General features: G+C 37.6%; 2 protein-coding genes across 3 annotated transcripts in view; one reads left to right on the forward strand and one right to left on the reverse strand.

Moving 5' to 3' along the window:
* The window catches only part of cacng6b (calcium channel, voltage-dependent, gamma subunit 6b), a 14,123-nt gene extending 8,201 nt beyond the window's left edge, over positions 1–5,922 (forward strand). For both annotated transcript variants that reach the window (XM_082149129.1, XM_082149128.1), the window contains 2 exons: positions 1,087–1,224; positions 2,838–5,922. In XM_082149129.1, the coding sequence (XP_082005255.1) occupies positions 1,087–1,224; positions 2,838–3,061 (362 nt within the window). In that variant the 3' untranslated portion in view covers positions 3,062–5,922. The remainder of the gene's footprint in view (positions 1–1,086; positions 1,225–2,837) is intronic.
* A 2,043-nt stretch (positions 5,923–7,965) lies between these two features.
* cacng8b (calcium channel, voltage-dependent, gamma subunit 8b) overlaps positions 7,966–24,069 on the reverse strand; it is a 31,029-nt gene continuing 14,925 nt past the window's right edge. The window contains exons 2-6 of the mRNA XM_082149124.1: positions 17,644–17,910; positions 17,186–17,410; positions 11,638–11,721; positions 10,760–10,900; positions 7,966–10,000 (exon numbers count right to left, since the gene is read on the reverse strand). Of these exons, the coding sequence (XP_082005250.1) occupies positions 9,171–10,000; positions 10,760–10,900; positions 11,638–11,721; positions 17,186–17,408 (1,278 nt within the window). The 5' untranslated portion in view covers positions 17,409–17,410; positions 17,644–17,910 and the 3' untranslated portion in view covers positions 7,966–9,170. The remainder of the gene's footprint in view (positions 10,001–10,759; positions 10,901–11,637; positions 11,722–17,185; positions 17,411–17,643; positions 17,911–24,069) is intronic.

The raw sequence follows: 24,069 nt of genomic DNA on the forward strand, positions 1-24,069 counted from the left end.
TTTGCCCTCTCATCTATTCATTCTCTCCCCTTCCACACTGTTTCTCTCATTGAAAATCAGTCATGTGTTTCTGTCTCCTCCCCCTGCTCCACGTCTCTCCAGCTCTCCACCTCCCATACTGTGTACATGCAGAAGAATTTATCATTCTTGAGCTCCTTTCTTGTTCAATTCTTATTTCAGTTTACAGTTACTGAATGCCCCAACAAAATGCACTGTATACCCAAACGTATCTGGGCACAGGTTTGGCTAGGCCAGTTAAAGGTATAGTTCACCCAAAAAATTAAACTTCTGTCATAATTTATTCACCGCCATGTTGTTCCAAACCTGTATAACCTTTTTTCTATGGAACACAAAAGGACACATTTTGAAGAATTTGTGTGAGAAACAGACTAAAATTTTAGTTATTTTTCACTGTAAATCTCTTCCACCAGTGAACTGTTAGTTTACTCTTAAACTTCTGATCTGATCCTGATCAGTTTGAGTCATTATAAAAGATCTGACTCAAAAGAGCAATCTGTCCATAATTTAGATATTGCTGCTACTCTTCAAGCATGCCAGTGACCTACAATCAAGATTTCCAGTGAATAATGGCTTAAATTTTGGTCTATTGCTCACTTGAAGCTTTTGTATGACTTCAGATGGCTTGGAATATAGCACAAGTTTTATGATAGTGTTCTGTTATTTTAATTGGTTGAGCATGATGCTAGCAATATCAAGTAATGATTTAATGAATCCAGCCTGCTTAAAGCTCAGATTGAACCTCATTGAACACCTTTGGGATGAACTGGAATGCCGAACATGTACCAGATCCCATTGGCCAAAATCAGTCCCTGACCTCACTAATGCTCTTCTGTCTGAATGGGAGCAAATCCCTTCAGCCATGTTCCAGCATCCCAGTGAAAAGCCTTCCCAGAAGAGTGCAAGCTGTTAGGGAGGGCCATTAAGGCCAAGGGTTTTGAAATGAAATGCCTCTGGGTTTGGTTGTCCACGTACTTTTGCCTATATTATAAAATGATGGAGACTTTTATTATCAAGTATAACTTTAGTAACAAGTATAACTCACTGCTTGCTTTGTTTCTCTCTTAGGTTTGCATATGACAGGTGCAATATTGGCTTTGTTCAGTTTGTTTCTGATGGTCATGGGCTCTCTGTGCATCACTATGTCTCTCAGTAAGAGTGTGCCCTTCTTCCTCAAGCCTGCAACCATCTGCTTCGTTTCCTCAGGTGCTTTTCAAACACCTCATAACTGCATCCAATGACTTTAAAACACACCAGCACCATTCATCTGCAGTAAAACTGAAGTAGCTAGTTATGGAGGAGGCTACATTTTATTAAGGCGTCCTGTGAGTCAATGTTCTAGACTAGACTAGGATTGACAATGGTCAAGTGCACTATGCCCCATTGCTGAGGTTCTGAGCTCAGACCTCAACCATAACAATTTCAGGCATCTCAGGCAAATATAGCTGGCCTAATTTCAGGGTCACTTCACTAGTCAGGTGTAACCACTGATATTCTTTATTTTTATTTCGAACAACAAAAAAGATACAGTTAAAATAAAATATTAAAATACAAGTATGTTGCAACATACCGAAAGAAAAAAAAAACAATATCTATAAAGTACTATAACAATAATTACAATGTTCTAAAAGGAGCGGGATGAAGCAGAAGCTTATTAAAAATATTAAGTTTGAGTTGTAGAAGATAAGGCCCTGGTGTAGTTAGAACAAAGATTTTTTTCCCACTTAGGGGTAAAAAGAAGATTTAAATACCTTTCGAACATGCCGTCCACACTGCTGAGAGCATCATTTAGATGAATATGTAAATATGTGCTCCATGTGTTCCTCTCAATGACAAAATAAACACACAACAAAAATGACAGCGGTGAGAAAACAGCAGTTAAGAAAGCATCTGATCATAGCGACGTGGATATGTTTGCACCAGCTCTGCAATTCGTCACTCCAGTCAAGTCATGTCACGTTTATTTATATAGCACTTCATACAATAGATTGCTTTAAAGCGAGCAGCTTTGCGGTATACTTTTTTTTTTTTTAAGTGCTGCTTTCAATTAGAATTGCTTCAGTTTAACTTCAATTTCTACTATAAAGCAGCTCTTCAGTTCTTCAGCGGACTAAACAGAAGAAATGAACCAGAGAAGATTTCTACCCATTACGTAATCAGCATGAATCAAAGATAGTTTGAAAGTGTTTTCCAGAAGCTTCCCTTTTGAAAGCTATTATCTGATTTTATTGATATAATCTCACACCAGTTTGTTCTTTAATTTCACTTGTAGTAAATGGGAACTTTCATAGTCCCATGTGTATCGGAGGCGAGCTAGTATTCACTGTGCGAATTAAACCTCACTTCCCTGATCTCAAGAAACGCTCTTGCGATTGATGCTAGGGGCTGCAGTCTTTAGCCTCCTTGTTAAAGCACCTGACTCTCACGCCGGAGACCCGGGTTCGAAGCCCGCACAGAGCGGGGAGAGTAGGACCTGGGTGAGGGGTTACACATGCAGCTCCAGACTGTAACTAAAATAGAAACTAAATAAAAAAATGGCAACAATAGGTTAAAATGTAGTTGCCTAGAGGAACAGGATAAAAAATTTGAACTAATTTACATTAAATGCAATTATATAGAAAACACCCTAATTTATATAACATGTTATAGTCTATATATTAAAATGTCCCTTCATCACAGCACACAAGCTGTTACAAGCTAAAGTCAGAAGCGCTTTTGGCTAATTTATCAACTACAAATATAATTTTGCTCCTAAATGTGTCATGTTATATTGAAAAAGGTGAACTTTAATGAATCTTTCATCTCTCCACTTTCCCCAGGTTTCCTGGTCCTGTTGTCCATCGTTGTTTTCCACCAGTCTGTGCTGGCTTTATTGGCAAGCGATCACAGTATCCCTCTCCATCACGAGCTGTCCTGGTCAGTGGCGTGTGTTGGCTCGGCTGGGGCCATTCTCATTTTGGGAGGGCTTATGTTCCTGTTGCTTTCCCTCCCCAACAACCCCCTGGATAAATGTTTTCGTCAGCAGAGCAGTAGTGATACCTAGCTGTCAGAAGGACTGCCAGTGAGTTAAGTAGCAGAAGATCTTTTATACTCTTATGCTGCTTGTGGAAATTAACTGATGTTATAAAGGACTCTCAAAAGCTAATGTTCATAATGTTTTGCAACACTCTGCATTAGAATTGCTTATGAATAAGATTACAGACCTTAATACACATACAATGAATTTGAACTGATATTTCTATGATGGCTCTGTACATAAAATCAGTGACCAACATATCTGTTTACTGTCTTTTAAAGGCTTCATTTACACAACATGCTGTGCTATTATGCATTGTTCAGTTATCTGCATTGCTAATTTGTATAAGAAACCTGATTTATTTACTTGCTATGTAAAACCTACTTCTGACTGATGGTTTCTGCTGGTTGTAAGTGTAAAACTGTTTCTTTAAAAAAATGCCATCCTATCTATGCTTAAGGCCTATTCACACAGAACAATATCTATAAAGATAAATATAAGAAAATTAGTATCACACCAATGCGTAACATTCTGCTTATTATATGTGTGCTGCAGTTTTGTCATCTGCTGCTTTAAATGCTTGAGCTTTTTAAAGTTGAGTGTATTCTGATTGGCTGTCGATATTTTTTCAATCATTTATCAGCTGTAAAAAAAAAGATTCCAACAATATCCTTCCTGTGTCGTTATCCATGTAGCTGTGGTGTGCACTTCCCTATTCTCATAGAATTAGGGCCAATTCACCAAGAACGATAACTTTATTAGCATCCACACCAACGCATGGTAACATTCTGTTTATTATAAACAGTGTGCTGCAGTTTTTCAACTGTAGCTTTTAAGCAAGTCTTCAAAGAGCTCAAGCAATTGAAAAATCTAATCAATTGATCAAATCAATTGATCAAAAATCTGTCTCTATTTAGTTAGCAACACCCAACTTCCTATAGCCCAATCAATTCCCGAAGGAAGAAATCGAATCCCGCTCTACATTTTTCTTATTCAAGAAGCCGTTTCACTCGGATATATGTCACAATAGGGAAGAAAAGATTATCACAACTTCCGTTTCATGCCAACTTTAAAGTTGGGTGGATTCTGATTGCCTGTCAATGTTTTTATCATTTATCAACTCTGAAAGTGATCCCAACTTTATCGTTCCCGTGTCGTTATCGTTATAGCTACGAGACTTCTCTATTTTCATAGAATTAGAACATTTATTAAAACTTTATAGTTATATTTTTTTGTGAATGGGCCTTTAGAATGATTATTAAAACTTTGTAGTTAAAGTCGTTATAGTTATCGTAATTGGTGTGAATGGACGTTAATGGGAATTGATGCTTAACAGGGATTTCCTGGCTGAAAATACCAGCTTTCCAAGTTGGTGTATGCTAGTTAGTTGTGGCTTGTGAACCATCATAGCCATACTGTTTACTAGCAAAACTGGGCAGGTAAGCTTCGTTGACCAGAATTATCTTTATGGTGAAGCTGGTGACCAACAAAGTCTTGCTAGTTAAAAAGCCTAATGGGGACATCAGCACAATAAATGCTGGTGACTAGCTACAGAGATCCCTAAAAGTAACTTTTGGACACATTTAAAAATGTGAAAGTAATTTTTAACATCTATTGATTTATAAACCTTGCAACCTTTTGTGCCATCTTTCTATACAGGGTTAATTCACCAAAAAATTATTTACTCACCCTCATGTTGTTCCTAACCTATAAGACTTTCGTTCATCTTCTGGACACAAATGTAGATCTTTTTGATGAAATCTGAGAGCTTTCTGTCCGTCCATAGACAGCTACGCAACTACCTCTTTGACGCTTCAAAAAGTCCGTAAAACGGTTTAGTCCAAATTTTCTGAAGAGACTCAATCACTTTATATGATGAACAAATTAAATTTAGACTTTTATTCACATATAAACATTGATCAGCGAACATAAACAGAAGCTCAACGGAACCTGCTTGTCGTGCGAGAACAAACCTCATTGGTTCTTGCGGGAGCTCAAACTGCGTAACACAGGTTCTCACAGGTCAAGGGAACATGCTTGAGCTTCTGTTTATCATAACTGATGTGTGAGTTGATGTATATTTATATGTGAATAAAAGCCTAAATTAAATCTGCTCATCACATAAAGTGATCGTGTTCTAAAAGATACTTAAAAAACTAAGAAACTGAACCGCTCAATTCATATGGATTAGTTTTACGATCTCTTTTTTGAAGAGGGACTTTTTGAAGCATCAAAGTGGTAGTTGTGTCGCTGTCAATGGAGGGACAGAAAGCTCTTAGATTTTATCAACAAGGTATTCATTTGTGTTCTGAAGATGACCGAAAGCCTTACAGGTTTGGAACAACATGAGGGCGAGTAATTTTAATTTTTGGGTGAACAATCCCTTTAAAAAAAATGCTGCTTGGTTTGATATTTTGCAATATAATGTAGTATTTATGCATTTAAATGTCCAAATATTTTTTGGGATCACTTTATACTGGTCTTTTCTGCTGGGTTTTCAATGAACAAAGTAATCAGCAGATTAGATATCATAGATTTCAATGCATAGATTTAATTTACATTATATAAATGTAAAATTATGCTTAATACTATACATATGAAACCGATGTGTGTGTATAAAAATGATGAATGAAATGTATTGATGTGGTTGATACAGACCCGTTGTTGAGCCACACTGTTATGTAAATAATGTATTTATATTGTACTCCAGCCGAAATGAGAGCACCTTGTCCTTATACTGAAGATACTGTCCTTCACTGAACTTTCTTCATCTCCTTCTTTCTTATATCTGTTCTTCACTTGGTTGTCTGTGCCACTCTCTATTCATCACGCTCTTACTCGTTCACTAGTTTTGCTTGAGGATTAAATCTCTTTCACCTAAGACAGTCTCCTTCTCTCCTTCCCTCGCTTGTTTCTTAATCTCACTCCTTCTCTTTTGCCTCTCGCTCGGTCTAAAATTAGTGCATTGCTCATCTAAGCACATCATGTTGAAGTGGATGAGAAATATTATCCTGGTATGTCAACTATGCCCACCCTCGACGTTCTCTCGATGTTGATCGCTCTTGGGTGTCTCCGAGGGTTTGGGTGGAGCTGCTGTTTCCCTGCGTCTGCCGTCCCGTTCCTCCCCTCCCACCCGAGTGTTTGTGAATACAGTGTCAGAACATTTGGGAAGTGAGGAAAGGTCTGAGCCTCAGTAATCTGCATGTCTCTCATCCAGTCTAACTAAAGCCTCCATCCTGTGCAAAACAATCTAGATATCCGCAAACCGCAGAAATGACAGGTGGCGAGTGTGTTCCTGGAGCAACCGTCTCGACATGTCCTACAGTACGCTTTTAATTTGGGGAATCTGTATTGGGTCTGTAGCATAAGAGCACGTGGCCTGATCAGCTGGGGGAGTATGGGTGGGTGCAGTAGTTGAGAAATTGGAGCCTGTAGGTTGACACTGAAGCCAGAGGTCTGCTAGTATATATAGCCCTTTAATAGTGCCTGTCAGACTAACAGGCTGTTCTTACACTTTTTATGTGTCCAAGTAAATGGGGGGAATAAAACAGGATCTCCTCTCACAGTGAAACTAATTGTTGGTCGGAACAGAAATTAGTGCGTGTTTGTGGGTGGGTACAATAAAACACTCAATAGCCAGTCTTCCAATAGTAAAAGAACTGGGGTGGTATGTGATGGTTTGCCCATCTGGAATTTAGAAAAAAAATAGGTCAATAATCATCTTCCAAATTTACACAAAAAAAAAAGTAGTACAATCCAAAAAGTATTCTGCAAAATATCTAGATTACCACTTAAAGGCCTGTTAAAAGGAGGCTAGAGGGTAACAGAGGGTAATAGTGTATTATTTTCATGTTTGTTTTTTAGTAGTTTTTTTCTTTTCTTTTTTAGAGCAGTGGTTCTCAACCTTTTTGACTCCAAGGCCCTCCATTGTTTACAATATTCAAAGGCCCCATGACTTTCCCATTTGTTTGTGATTTACTGGATAAAGATTAAGGATATTGATTTTTACTCTCAATTTCTACACAATAAAAAATGGTGAGCATGGCATAACTAGAAAAATGTATATTCATTACCTCATATATACAGGTTTTCAAATACCATGAGCATCCTCATTCTTAAAAAAAAAAAAAAAAAGATAAAAAAAAGCAATTGTTTAGGAGGTTAATTAAAATTGGAAATATCTTGATTTTTGCCTATTTTAATGCTTTTATTTTAAATACTTTTGGTTGAGAATCACTGTATTATAAGATTATGAAAGCTCATTTTGTCCTCAGAGTAAAAAAAAGAAAAGAACATTTCTTACCGACTTTATCTCATAATTGCAACTTTATATCTCACAATCGCGACATCATTATTTTAATATAATTGCGACTTTGAACAAACGTGTTTTTATCTCACATTTGCAAACTTAAGTCTCATAAATGTGACTTGTATTTTAAACTATTTCAATTATCTAGTTATATTTTTTACTCTGAGGTTAAGATGTTCTTCCATAGAAAACCATTGTAATAAAGTTAATAAACTTCTAAGGATCAAGATTTTAAAAGACACAAATGACATCACTCGAAGATTGTCTGTTGTTTCTTTTATATATAAAATCCGTGCAATACAGTGTTAGAGTTTATCACACATTAAGATAAACCATATTTTCTCTAGATATATCTATTCTCCACTACGTAATATTTATAACTAAGCACATAAATGCTGTCTGTGTGTAGTTTTTCACATTTTTTATGAATTAAAAAAGACCCCCGATTACAGGAGATTGTGATTTGATGCCCATTTGCACTCAATTATGTAATGTCCTGTGTTGACCTCTTGTTGGCTGGGATCATGGATAAAGGTTAAAGGTTAGCAGAATGTCCACATATATAATCTCTCATTTAGAGAAGCAGACGGGTCAAAGGGAGTCAGGTGCAGCACAGTGAACGTTTGTTTTTGTTTTTTGTTAGGGTTTTTTTTTTTTTTTTTTTTTTTTTGGAGAGGAGCTTTGCCTTTGGGATACTGTCATGATCACATGACACAATGGAGGGAAAACACAAATGACACAGGGCATGCCCCAACATAGAGTGTAGCCCAATCAGAGCTCAAGGAAGACAAGTGTCCTCATACATATTCAAAAAAGCCCCGCCCACCCATTCTGCCCTCTCCAATACATATCTGTACTCTGGATTTTAAAGTCTTTTTTTTTTTTTTTTTAAATGTGTAATATACATTTGCATTTCAAAATGTATTTTTTTCAGCCTCCCTCCAACTGCAGACCTGTCGATTTACAATTCAAATGGTCCTTTATTGTCCCCGCCCATTTGAAAAGCACAGTTTTGGATAGAAGTCATTTTCTGAATGTCATCACCATTTTCTCTATACAAATATATCATCTGTCCCTCTTCGACTAAGTGAGGGAATGTTTTAATGCCCCAAAACAAAGATTTTCAATTCAACAAGTGCTACTTCTACTGCTAACAGTGATTTTAACAAAAATAATATGATGGTAGGTTTATATAAAAATCGTTTTCATTTGAACTCTTCAGTCCATCAATTATGGTGCTGATCTGTTTACTGAGCTGGAAGACAGATATACAGATATTACACACTAAATTGCATGTTATCAAAGGGTAGAAAATAAAACTTTCATTAAAATAAATAAAATGCTTCTCACAAAGTTAGTTGTAATAATAATAATCTCATTCTCACAATACACTCATGTTTCTGCAGTGCTCAGTATCACGTTTTTGAATCACAGTCAAAATCTCGTCTTTCTAGTTTAAAAACTAGAATCATTTATCAATGTTAAGAGCTAGCAGTTCAAACGGACTCATAATAACAACAACACTTCATCGTCTTGGAAATTCTACGTCTTTAAAATCAAGCAAAATAATAAACATCACAGTATCCCATGATTATAGTTTCATTAAGAATAAACAACATGTTATAAAACAGTACTGAAAAAAAAAAACATGAATGTTGTTGTTATTATGAGATGTTTGTCATTCTTTTACTCGTTATTTTTTCATAAAGTGAAACATTTTTCAATACCGAGAGAGTTATCCTCTTTTTTTAAGTTATTTTCCCAGTCTTTCCGTCTACGTTATCTCTCGCTTTTGCACATTATCAACTACTCCAACCCTCGATCTGTCTAGACTGGTGTAGTTTTCCTATTTAGCGTGTTGGAGTTACTCTCTCTGTCACCTTTCCCTAGCCTATCCAGCGTCCCCATCCCTCGTTCCCTCTCTACCGTAGAGGAGGAGAAAGGTGGAGGCTGGGAGGACGGGACGGAGTTACCGAGCGGAGCATTGGAGTTGGAAGAATTCTGAACCGCTGACGGATTGTGGGATTTGAGCGAGGGCAGCGTCCCACTCATCATCATGCCTCCTCCGCCCCCTCCGCTCTCTTTAGGGAAGCAGTTGTGCAGCTGGTATAGTGTGGCGCGGTCCACCGTGCCGTACAGCGGAGGGGCGCCCAGCCCTCCTAAACCACCCAGTTTGGGGTCTCGGGAGAGGGTGTAAAGGGAAATATCGCCCCCTGGCAGAGCTGAGCGGGAGTGGGGGTTGGGTAGAGTGGACACCGAGATGGGCCCCTGGGAGAGTAAAGCTGACGGGGCCATTCCGAAGTTCTTACCCCCCGGAGGACCACCCACGGGGGACGGGTCTCGAGAGCGTGAAGGGTCGGTGGATCGAGAGCTGGAACGCGATCTGCGGCGGAAGCGGTAGCTCGGGAGTCGTAGCATGGCGTGAGTGGTGCTCTTAAAGATATCGGTGCGAGAGCGACAGCGGAGCTCCTTGTTCTTCTCGATGTAGATGTTTACCGCCAACACACCCACCATCTCAGCCAGGATGAAGGACAGCCCACCAAAGTAGAAGGACCAGCCGTAGGAGTACTGCCATTTCTTATCCTCGTCCTTCTTTGGGGAAATGTCACCCAGAGCGGCAGAAATGTACACTATCACACCGATGATGTTACTCAGGCCTAAAGATCAAGGGTCAAAAACATGCCAACTGATCAAAATGTATTGTTGCTTCAGGTGATTAGCAGCTTTTGTTTGCAGAATAACAACAATTCAGAAGCATTTGCAGTCTAATATTACCATAGATTTCATCAGATACAGATCAGATACATTTTACAGTAATATTGTGGATAATTCTGTACAGGCACAAGCAATTAAAACACATTTTATAATGAATTCCGTGTTGTTTCCTATTGTCAGTATAAACTGGATACACATTGGGGTCCAAATGTCATAATGTCAATTTTTTTGACAATAAAAACAGATTTTTACTGAAAAGTTTACATGACAATTAACATGTATTATACTATATTATCATTTTAACCATTTTTATTTATGCATGACAGACGCTTTTATCCAAAGCGACTTAATTAAATGCAATTTAAGTCTGTTTGGATGAAAGTGTCTGTTGTAATATAATATATGTATCTTATAATTATATGTGCATCTTGAATGCAATGTAAGCTAAACATTATATTATATTAAATGATATATATACTCTTTAAAGCATTATGAGATAGACATTATATTAAATTATGTATTATATAAATGTAATATATAATTGAATATAATGTCTAGCTTACTTTGCATTTAATTCTTATATATATATATATATATAATATATATGTATGACACATTTTTGTAGTTCTGGCAAATATTAGGTGTAATCTGACATTTACTCCAGCACCAATACATGTACACACACACTGCACACACTTTACCTGCTGCTACAAACAGAATGCCAGCCCCCAGCACGATATTCCTTTTGCTCTTGTAGAAGCGACTGGCTGCGATACAGACCCCTCCCATTAGCAGCAGGATGGCACTAAGAATGGGAAAGATGTTGGAGGCCCGGACCACTCCTGCAGGGAAGGAGAAAATAGCAGAGGAGAGAGACAGATGGGAGGGTGAGAGACGGAGAGCATCATAAGTGTGAGACGTGATGAGTGCAGGCCAGTCAGTTCTGTTCAGGTCTTTAGCCCTGTGCATTGGTATTTCCACACATTTTTAGATATAAATATTAAGCTAAAATGAGGCACCTGGTTAATTAAATGATGCCGTTGTGCTCTCTGTGGAAAAGCCCCAGAGGAAAAAATGTTCCCCTGGCAGTTGGGCATCCCATCTGGGACCAGTTAAGCTGGGACAGAGCAAGGAAATGCCATCTAAATACCAACCAAAATGCCAACCTGTGTGTGTGTGTGTGTGTATATGTGCGTGCATTTATGCGTGTGACATGCACACGTGCACACAGGGAGCTGTAGCACAGAAATGTCTTGGAGCATTTCAGGGGATATGAAGCATAGGATTGAATCTGCAGAATTGTTGTGAATCTGCAATATGTCACTTTGAAAAAGCTCTTCTTACATAGGTCTTCTTCGTCAGCATAGGTATTTAAGATCATCGTCATCATTTTCTTTACCATATGTAAAATCATAATCATTTGTTACAATACAAAGGGGGAAGGGGGGTAAATAATGACAATGTTTTTTATTTTGGGGTGAACTGTTCCTTTAACACTGCTGTTGCTGCATTCCATTCATGCTGCAGAACTGCTTTGTCATGATAAACTCTGTTGTTGTAATAAAGGGCAGCCTCTTACGCAGGACGTATTCTGCTCCATCATGATCAAAGTCAGCATCCTCTGGGAAGTGGTTGATCTGGGAGCACACGCCACGCTTCACCCCTACAAGCAAAAACACAGGAACGTCAGAGGTAAGACATCCTGACAACAACCCTGAGCATATGCTAATCCTGAACTGAGAAAGAACCACATCACATACCTCCGTAAAAACCCCTCACACACAAACATCTTACTGACCACAAACTTTTGACCAGTAGTGTGTATTTAACACAAGAAGCGGCTCATGGAATATCAATTGTGATCATGGTCAAATGCAGGAATGTCAATTTTCTATTATTCTTTCATAATAAAACAGGCATTGATGTGAGCTCAGACAGACGGACAGACAGATAGATAGATATTGTAGATAGATAGAAAGAAAGAAAGAAAGACAGAATACCTTTTAATGATCTAATTCGCAATCCAATCTCTTTAAATTAGATAAGGAACTAATTTTTGCATTATAGCTGCTGATACAGATCTAATTCTCTTAATTCATTACGTTCATTTGTTAAGAAGGGGAACAGAGGAACACACACACACACACACACACACACACACACACACACCCTAGAAATCTAGCCCTGGAGTCAATCGGGGAGTGAATAGCTACCCGCTCCAGTGCTGGGGGCCTACGGCAGACAGACAGACTGACGCACTATGAGGACGTCGTGACTGGTGTTGATTGATGGAGTGGGAATGTGATGGATTGATGAGACACGAAGGGAGAGACAGGTGGACAGGTGTATGGGGGATTCTTTTCACAGCTGTTTTTGTCTTTTTATATTCCTCCTCTTATGGACATTAATCTGTAGAAAAGAGACGAGGGCACAAAAGGGAAAGGTGTCAGCGTAGGAGAATCTGGCATCACCATTTTGTTTCTTTGTTAAAGATACTGCAGCTTTCAGTAATGGCCTTTGTTTCTGCCATCAAGTGCACGTCACCAGACCTGCCAAGCTTGGGGAAATTATTTGAGTACCACAATAGTGTAAACCTCAGTTCACATGCTTTTGCACTACTTCGCTTTGCACAAGGTTATTTCCCCACTCACCACCATATTATTAATTTATTCATAATATAAATTAAAATTTTGATTTAAAAAAAACCCACAACAATTATGTCATGAGGGTAAACCCTATGGCCCGGTTCCACAGACAAGGCTTAGATTAAGCCAGGAGTAGGCCTTAGTTCAATTAAGACATTTAAGTAGCTTTTAATGAGTCTTAAAAAAAAAAAAAAAATTACTGATGTACATCTTGAGACAAAACAATGGCACTGACATATTATAAGATATGTCAGTGCAAGTTGCTTTCAGTTAAAACAGCTCAAATATGCATTTTAGTCTACTAGGCTTAAGTTTACTTAGACTAGCCTTGTCTGTATAAATACAGGCACATATTTTTAAAGTTAAAAAAATCTCTGCGACTCTAACTGTTGTCAATCAATGTGACTATACAATATTAATAATTATTTAAAAAAAAATTATTTAAAATTAAACTAATAGGCTACTGTAGAAATAATATTACTGTACTGTAGAATAATAAAATAGTATTTAATAATAATTTTGCTTTACAGAACAACATTAAAATTACGATACAATTTTTTATGGCTCTCTTAATTTCCTTTCTTTCTAACTGATTCTTCAAGCTGCTGCTTCTTGCTTGACTTGAGAACTGCACATGCACAATTGAAAGGCATTACTAGTTTTTTGTGTAGTTGTTACAAATCATACCAGTGTACTTTGAGGTCAAAATGTGTACCTGCTAACGCAAAAGGCATACAGGTTGGCAGGTCTGCATCACCCACAATGGAAGAGCCACATATTTAAAAAAGACAGCAGTGTGACGAGCCACTGAGCGACTTTTCCACGCTGAGTGCTTTATTGGCTTTTTTTCTGGTCGCTGAGAGTTGAGAAATTTACAACTTTGAATAAAACGCAGAGCTCATCCGTGTCCCTTTTTACACAGCCGTCCAATCGCAGTGGGGGAGGAGTGGTGAAAATACCACACCTACTTGTACTATGACTGAACAAGAATGGACAAGTTGCTTGTCTCTGAGTATTCATGTCTGTAGATGGCATCCCCGAACGACCATAGTACTAATATGAAAAATAATGAGAAATATAATAAGAAATATTTCGTTCGCAAAGGACTTTTTTCAGCTGGCTAAAAATGCTTTGTTGGACACATGGCCTAAAGGCTAAAGTGTTAAAGGGATACTCCACCAAAAATGAAAATTCTCTCCTCATGCTGTTCCAGAAGTATACTTCCTTCAGATGAACACAAATTAATATTTTTAGAAAAAAAAAATCTCTGTGAGTCCATATAATGCAAGTGTACGGGACCTCTAAAATGTACTTAAAAAAAAAAAAAAGTGAACTACAGTAATCCATACAACCCCAGTTGATGAATCAATGTCGGCTGAAGCAAAACGATAGGTGTGTGTAAGGAAAACACTAATATTTTACACTTTTTACACCATAAAGTACGACTTTCAGCCAGCTGTCAAATGTGTGTTCGTGAGTTGACAAAAACATCAGCATGTTGTGAGACCTGTGTGAGAAGTGAAGGTCCTCTGTGCTTCTGCATCACTTCTTGCTTGAGCTTCAGAACATGCATACAAAGTGCTGATGTTCATGTCAAGCGTGAACTCATGAACCTGTGTTTGACAGGCAGACAGAAGCAATGGTTTGTAGTGCAAACATTGTTAATATTAGAATTTTCTCACACACACACCTATCGTTTACGCTTCAGAAAACTGGGGCCGTACGGATTCCGGTCATGGTCACTTTGCGTGATTTTTTATTTTTTTTTGTGAAGTGTCAACTTTGAGGGTTCCATCCACTTGCATTATATGGACTTACAGATATTATTATTATTATTATTATTTTAATGTTTGTTTGTGTTTTTCTGAAGAAAGAAAGTCATATATGTCTAGGATGGCGTGAGGGTGAGTAAATGATGAGAGAATTTTTGGGAAAGTATCCCTTTAAGACTAGCACCAAGCCAGTATGGGAATTCAAGCTAGTCCAAATTGGTCCAGTAGGTAGTTCACCTGCTTACCATGACCTTGCTTTCTCTCTTGTAGAGCCAGCGATCTAAGCTATGTATCTAAGCACATGAAAGCAACTCATTAGCTTTGAGAGTAGCACTGGCCTCTCCTATATCGACTGCTACAGCAGTAGGGGAGCCTAGATGAAGGGCAGGACGAGGCCCAGCATGTGTGTGCATGTCTAGAATTGAGTCGGGGTGATGTGACAATCAGCGCACCTATCATCATGAAGCCAGTAGTAATTGCTGTTTGGACTGATTTAGCTGCAACATTTATTATGCAGATCCGCTTTCCACTTGACCTGCTCTAAATTGTGTTTCTACTGAGCATCTATCTTGGCTCTAATCCCTCAGGAAAGCAAGGATGTCTTGACCTCTAAACTATGCCAAGAGTGCTGTAATACTGCAGTGACCAAAGGGGCAAAAAAAGAAGGGAAAGCGAGGCTTTAATGAGATAGAGAGAGAAACAAAGAGAGACGGCCGAAAAAAGCAGGCCGCGTCGCTATGATGATTGGGAATCCAGGCTTATCTTTAATTGAATGCTTTGTTATCAGGGAGCTTAGCCATAAGGCTAAATTAGAAGAGCACAATGGCTGGCTGCAGGCGGAGCGGAGAGCGTATTACACGGGGATGAGTGAGAACATGAGGTGCTAGAACGACCCCTAAGACTACGACTGCTGTCCCTCTGTGTTGACCTCCCAATGCAATCTGCTCAGCCTTTTAATTAGGCCTTTACAGGCATTTTTGGGGCTGCGCTCCTAAATTCAAAACTCTTCAGCAGCAAACAGCTATATCAGGGTTCAGGATGTGTGTAGGTTTTATGATACCATGTGTGTTAATTACCCAGACAGCAACATAGTGTCACACCTGGTACATGTGGATTCCACGCATACCAGATGTGGGCCGGATCTGGGCCGACACTATGTTGCTGTCTGGGTGTCCTTAAATGCCATTTAAATGAAGAATTTAACTACTTTTGAAATGGTTTCATCGTTTATACAGGCATGTTAGCTATTTTCAGAACAATTTGAAGGCACTTGTGATTGTAAAAATAAATTAATAATATGCATTGTGAAGCTTGTGAGATCCTATTAATTTGATGAATAATTAAAGTAAATAATAAAAATCTTATGCTTAGTATATTTTTGGAATTAAAAACATTGCCATGCCTGTAAAATGTTCCAAGACAGGGGAAATGACTATCCTCTTGCGAGGGACCCTCTTCCTAAAATATAAATATTGAAAATAGAGTGATATTATAAAGATAACATTTTATATTGTCACCGCAATTATTATAGATACGTATACACTACCGTTCAAAAGTTTGGGGTATGAATTTTTTGTTCAATTAATGCTTTTATTCAGCAAAGACACTAAGGCCTGGTTTCACAGATGTGGCTTACGTAGATCAAGCCAGGATTAGGCCTTAGTTAAATTAGGACATTTTTGTAGCTTTTTTAAACATGCCTTAGAAAAAAAACATTACTGGATTATCTTGAGACAAAACTATGGAAGTGGCAAGTTGCTTTCAGTTAAAACAGCTCAAACATGCATTTTAATCTGGGACTATCTTAAGCCTTGTCTGTGAAACCGGGCATAAACTGATCAAAATTGACAGTAAATACATTTATAATGTAACAAAAGATTTCTATTACAAATGAATGCTGTTCTTTTGAACTTTCTTGTCATCTAATAATCCTGAATGTATCAGTTTCCACAAAAAATAGTAAGCAGCACAACTGATTTCAACATTGATGATAAGAAGCAGCAAATCAGCATATTAGAATGATTAGAAGGATCATGTGACACTGAAGACTGGAGTAATGATGCTGAAAATTCAGATTTGCATCACAGGAATAGATTACATTTTAAATTCTTTTCAAATAGAAAATGGCTATTTTAAATTGCAATATTTCAAATATTACTGTTTTTACTGTATTTTTGATCAAATAATAGCAACTTTGGTGAGCATAGGAGACTTCTTTCAAAAACTATTTCACAAATCTTACAGATCACAAACTTTTAAACAATTGTGTATACATACGCGTTTTTTATATATACACGAAATATAGGCACAATTTGAAACATAAAATTCTGCATACGTTTTAAAAAAGCATTTATCATTAAAATATGATATTTAATAATTAATAGTTAATCGATATATTAAGTTAACATTAACTATGACAGAAAATATTCATTTTCCCCATGGATACCAGTTTGAAAACCACTGATATAAGACTTAGTCACATATTTTTTTTATCTATTTTTTATCTATTTTTGATTTCCCATCTGATGTACTTTTGTTTGTTTATCAAACTGTGGCCTAGTATTTTTTTTGTATAAACACTGTTCCATCATAGGACTACCCTAGTGGAGGCAAATATTAATAAATCATAACCCTCCTATTCTCCAAATAAGTGCACAGAAACACAGATGCCACCCCTACAATGTAACCAAGAGCCAAGATAGTGGCTGACCCTCCAGACAACAGATCCTCCACAGGCCAGAGTGCGTCAAGGCCCCGGGGTCCTTCTTGTCTTTATTATGGGGATCATCTTGTGAGTTGTTGGCGGTGCTGTTGCAGATGAGCGCCCGCGAGTACAGCCAATAATCTGTGCCGATAGCCACCGTCATCAGGCCAAAGGATGCGAAAGCACCCACGATGGTGAGAAGGATCTGAATGCCCTTCTCACACACCATGCCTACAGGAGAGAGGAAGAGATACAAAGAGAGAGAGAGAGAGAGAGAGAGAGAGAGATACAGAAACATCACTGATTGCCCATCCATCTCTCCTTCAATTTGTTTTCTTTTATAGTATAGCTATAAAGAGATGAGAAATGACTGACCTCCTTCTCTTTTTAGACTTGATTCTAATCATGCAACCTCAGCCTCAAGGCCATTCAATGCTTCAACCTGATTGGTCGAAATAGCTTACCTGATGGCGAGTTTCTGTCCTTCGACTCAATTTTGAAATCTTTCTTTTCCTCGTCAGATGAGAATGTGCTGTCCCCTCAATCCGGGCAGCATCCATCGACTGTCCTCGCACACTCCTTTTGTTCTTCCTGCACTCGTTTACTCCCCCGCTTCTCTTCTGACAGGTCGACCACAATGGAGAAGCTTGTGTTGGTCTCTGTGATCCCTTCGTTTGTATGCAGTCTTACTTTGCGTCAGTTCTGGTCATTGCTGATATATAAAACAAAACCTAGAGATACAAAAAGAAGAAAAGAGAGAGATTGGATTCTGCCGCAATTTATTTGCTGCAAAAAAGAAAAAAGAAAGAAAGAAAGAAACTGTTTGGTGGAACTTTGGCAAGGAATGATTCTAAAGAACTTGGGGAGAAAGGAGCAAAGGCAGGTCTACACTGTTACCATAGTAACGCTGAATTGCAAAAGCTTGAGCATGGAGAGATGGGAGGGGGGCAGTGCTTTCATCCCTTGGGACGAGATAAGGGAATAACTGACAAACATGCAATTCAGCAACATTACATGAATTGGATCATTGCAATGAATCTGTAGAGACTCCCTGACCAAGCAAGAGGGAGAAGCATTACCTCACAGTGCTGGATGCTTTATGTTAACCACACCTATATGAGACACAGGCGCATGCGAATACGCACACACACACACACACACACACACACACACACACACACGCGCACGCACGCACACATACGCGCACGCACGCACACGCACGCACGCACACGCTCACAATGAAAACCTATAAAACCAGAGGACAATCGTGCAGTACGCATAATTTAGCAAACATAATTTAGCAGACATAATGCAGGGCTGCCTTGGCTGTTAATAATTTATAATGCAATATGGCACAGCCATCAAAATGGGTTAAATCCTGTTCACATGGTGAGCCTCTGCAGTGTACAGATTTGTAGCGCTCATAGAAAAATCCCTTCCGAGTCAAACATGGATGGACAATCTGAGCCGATTTCTAATGTGTCAGTGGCACATAAAAAAATAATTAACATAAAGATGCAGTTTTGTATGTTGTAGCCCAAACTATTCTAGCTAGAGACGTTTATCAAGTGTAAGCTGTTAGATAAGATGACAGAGGTTGTAATAAAATAGTACAAAAAAACTAAATACAATCTGTACAAATACACAATGCAAACCATTATATGACACATACAGTATACTGATCTTCAAGATGCTGTTAAAGAGAATTATTAGGATAATAGTCCTAGTGGAAAAAAGTACACTTTAGCATACTATTAAACAGAGTACTTATAATGGAAATAATATAGTTTAAAATAATATACTTAAGTGTAAACTAAATGTAATGTTTTTGGACACTTAATTGCATGTAATTGCAAATAATGAAAATGTATTATAGTTTAAATTTATATTAAATCAAATTAGCTGAACTTTAGAGAGCTTTTTTTTTTACCCATTTTAAGTAGGATGTAAGTTCATCTTTATATGTCATATCATAATTACTCTTATTGTCTTTGAAATATGGTTTAAGTGTGCAGAATGTACTGACAAGCATTTTTGCTAAACTAATATATACTTTAATGTAATTTGTATTGAAACTTGTATGTTTTCTGTTTATTCTATATTTCTTTTATATATAATATATTATAATTGATATTTTGTAATTACATATTTGTAATTAAGAATTAGCAATTTGGTACATTTAAAATATATTAACTTTAAATATAATATTGAATGACTGAAAATGACAATCGAGTACTTTACGTGCTTTTAGTATGTTAGTCAACACATCAAAATAACGAACTGCTTTAAAACACGACAAACAAGCATTGCACCATAATAATTTAAAATGTAATTTAAAGTAAAAAAAATGTAATTGACATTATCACAAAGTGTACTTGTAATTGGAGCACATTTTCATGACATGATAACCAATCTGGAACACGCAGGAGACAACAGGAATAATAATCATAGAAAAACAACCACGTAAAACATTGACGCCTAACACCAAACAAAAAACTAAGGCTACGTTTACACATGGCCGGCTATTTTCATAAACAGACATTTCACCCTCTCCGTTTTCAAAAATAACATTGTGCACACCTGTCAGTTTTCAGAAAAGTGTTCGTTTACACAAACTTGTGTATATATGCCGTCAAGAGCATGCCAAACCTGTAGGTGGCAGTGTAACGGGAAGCTCAAGCCCACGTTAGCCAATCAGAATCCCGAAAATAGCAACAACAGCAACGAATCACTTCCTCTTTCTCTTTTGAACAAGGTCGCACTTTTGTCGCAGGTGCAAGTTCTGTCGCATACTGTGACGTCGGCTGCCTAAAACTCAGTTTACTTTAACTCAGTTTTTCTCAGTTTACATGCAAACGTGCAAACGAAGTTTTTCAAAATCTCCACTCTGACCGGAGTTTTTAGAAAGAATCGTTTTCAGAGGCGAATTCTCCGTTTGCGTGTAAACGAAGGGCACAAACGAAGGGAAATGGCTCCGTTTTTCAAAATAACCATGTACGTGTAAACGGGGCCTAAGAGAACTGAAGGCTTAAATACTCAAGGGAGGCTAATAAACAGAAACTGAAACAGGTGCGTAACAATCAGTAACCAAGGAAACTAACTGGTGAATACATACAGGCAGAAAGGGCAAACCAAACTAAGGGTATACGTTTACACGACAACGATGTACTAAAAACGTATTTTCGTAAACAGAAGACAACATTCCCCGTTCACATGGATCTGCGAAATCAATAATAAATGCTGTAATATGCTGCCAGGCCAGTAGTTGGTGATGTGACTGAACACGTAATACACATGCGCATGACGTCACTGTTTTCACAAATTCGCTTTTTTGTAGTTTTCATGGAGACAATAACAGTATTGTTTTCAAAAACTTGCACTTGCACTCATTTTCAAAAGTGCAAGTTTCAGGCCCCCAAAACGCCATTGTCGTGTAAATGAACTGCCAAAACGTCATTTAAACGGACCCTCAAACACAAACAAACTGAACATAAACCTGGCAATTACCTTCAAGTGCAGTTTTAAAAAAATATATACATTTAAGATTTAAAATACACTACAACTGTAAATTTAATTCAATTAAGCACAATTCTTTTCACTTCAGGGAAAGTTAGTCTAATATCTTAGAAAGGCTTTTTTGTTTTGACTTTGTTATACAGTGTGACCACAAGTAAGGGTAAAGTTATTAATCAAAAAATACCAATAAAAATGTCTAGATAAAAGCAGACGGAGAAGCTTAAAATCTCTAATCTAATCTCTTCTCACACTGTGAATACAGTTTATTTTGATCAATACAAGAATCTGGTAATAAAGCTATGAATAACGGAGACAGGAACAGTCTGTTTTCTCACTCTCAGCTGAGTCTCAGCAGGGAATAAACTATCATGTGACATTAACCTGTGTAAACTGGGTCTAAGTCTTCATCACTACAGCTCAAAGTCACATTCACAGATCACAAACGCCTCTTTTCTAGCGGTGTAATCAATCACTGATTAATGGTGCTTTATCACATTGCCAGCGTTGAAGAAGCTTTAAAACTTCATAAGTGTAGGTTGCCAAGCTACTTATTACAAACAGAAACCAACAAATACTAATGCTAAAAACGAATATTTGATAATTTCATGAAAAAAAGAGACTTGGAACACTTTTTGCATTACAATAATGTCTAGGCTGCATTCATTTGATCAAAATACAATGAAAAATATAATTGTGAAACATTACTACAATCTAAAAGAACTGTTTTCTATATTAAAATATGTTAAAATGTAATGTATTTCTCTGATGGCAAAAGCTGAATTTTTAGCATCATTACTCCAGTCTTCAGTGTCACATGATCCTTCAACAGTTGTGCTGCTTAATAATATTTTTGTGGAATTCTTTGATGAATAAGTTCAAAAGAACAGCATTTATTTGGAACATAAATAAATATTTTCTAACATTAAAGGGTTAATTCGCCCAAAAAAGAAAGAATTGACATCATTTACTCACCCTCATGTCGTTCCAAACTCGTAAGACTTTACACAAATGCCAAAATAAGGTCACAAATGAAGATATTTTTGAAATCTGAGAGATTTCTGTCCCTCTATTGACAACTACGCAACTACCACTTTGACGCTTCAAAAAGTTCATAGAGATCGTAAAACTTTTTGAAGCGTCAAACTGGTAGTTGTGTAGCTGTCAAAAGAGGGACAGTAAAATATCTTCATTTGTGTTTCTAAGATGAGTGAAAGTATTATGGTTTTGGAGCGACAAGAGGATGAGTAAATCATGACAGAATTTTCTTTTTTGTGTGAACTTTAAATATCTTTACTGTCAATTTTGATCAATTTAATGCATCATTGCTTAATGCAATCATTAATTCTTCTTTAAAAAAAAATCGTACAGACCCTAAACTTTTGAACAGGAGTGAACAATACAGCAGAAGTTCTCAACTGGTGGGTCAAAACCCCAAAATGGGGTCTGTAGACGGCAGGGAAAAACAATGCTAATGCAAAAAAACAAAAAAAAACATAGAATGCACCTATAACAGTGTAGAATGTAGCAAAAATACAAAATGAAATAAATAAGGTACTCAATCAAACTCTTCTTTACATGATTTCATATACAATGCTATGGTACAATGCGTTTCATGCAAAGAATAATTGGCTGCGCATAGCATGAAACCATCAAATTTCAAGCTATATCAACACAAAACAAATAAATAAACAATAATGTTGCATATTCTAATCTAGTCTATGCAGTTCATCATAATATAATTAAAAAGTTTCGCATTAAGGATATTTTGGATAAATCTGGGTCCAGAAAAAAACTAAATTATAGCATTCACAACACCATAGATACATAACAAAATATAATTATTTCCTCAAAAGAAGAATTATATTCCTCCCACAAAAACACTGCCCAAAACACCAAAAGTGTTACAGATTAATAATAGGCCTAGGTCATCATTTTTTTGTAGTTCACAAAAGGCCCAAAAGGCCAGTGCGATGTCCTGGGGCGTTTAACTCCACTTCTGCAAGAAACATTAACTGGGGCTGTATGAAATACACTCTTCTTCTATATGTCAAAGTAATAAGCCTGAGAGTCACTCATAAGACAGTCAGCAGCTTTCAGTGTCTGTTTCAGTCTGATGCCTCTGCTATGTTTAAACTGAAGTAGGCAAAAAAAGAGCATCAAAGTGAGAACCACACACAACACCTCTTATGAAGCAGATTGTCTCTGTGTTTCCAAAGTCTGCCACTTACTATCGCAGTAAATACAAACATTTGGCTTGGCAGACCACTTTTTTTTCTTTTTTTTTTACATCTATTTATAATCACACAAGGACAAGGAAAAAAATAGCAGAGATCCTGTTCTCATGAGACGGTCACATAATCAGCGGTGCTTCCATTCATAACTTCCCAGTTATTGCAGTCATGCGAGATTTGATTTGCAAGGCTTGAGGGGGAGGGGGAAAGAAGTAACACAAAATAACTCATTTCCACCATCATTACTTCCTCACCATACATTCGACATGTCAATGTGTATGTCAAGTAACCGATCAAAATTACAGACAATGAATACACCATTCAGACAAATCATGTCATGACTGTGAAAGGCGAAGCTGTAATTATGGGAAACGCGTCCAATTATTATGACTCGTGAATCAAAATAATTAGCACATAAGTCCCTGCTGCAATCATGACAAAGAGCGTCAATTATGACCTCTTTTGCGTCGCTCGGAAGAGAGGGAGAACGAGCGTGAGACAGAGGCAGACAGAGAGAGAATGGACAGAGCAAAAGCAATATAATCATGGAGAGTGCGAATGACATCAAACAAAAGCAAGCGCACTGAAGTTCGAAACACCTTTGTGCAAGGAAACACTTGAATGATTCACTTTGAAAAGTGAATAGCATTATACATCAAATGAATGCAATGAAACACTACCTTCACCTTTCTGTTTGGATGAATGTAGCGCTACTGCAGCATCATCGTCACGCTGACAGCTGAGAGATGACATCGTTAACTAAGGATTAGAGTATAACACCTGATCCTCTCATTTACACACACCCTTTATAACACCCCTCACATTCACACTACACTTCTAGACTGTGGTCATACCACACTCTCTTTCTGCCAGCCTCCCCTCCAGTGTGCTCAAATTGTGGCCATCGTGCACGTCCAACTCACACTTTGAGTGCTAGGCTATCCACACAAAATGAATGATGTGTGTACTGTGTAGCCTTATCACGTTTCTTCCGAATGAATTTTGAAACATCGTGTTCCTTAAGCTTGAACAGTAGAGCATAGCACTAGCAAGGTCATGAGTTCGATTCCATGCTTGAACTGATCAAATGTACAAAAGTTTGGCGGCGGTAAGAGTTGGAATGGTTTGAAAAATGTTTTTTTG

The sequence above is a fragment of the Leuciscus leuciscus genome (assembly GCF_965113295.1).
Source record: "Leuciscus leuciscus genome assembly, chromosome: 20".
Classification (NCBI taxonomy): Eukaryota; Metazoa; Chordata; class Actinopteri; order Cypriniformes; family Leuciscidae; genus Leuciscus; species Leuciscus leuciscus.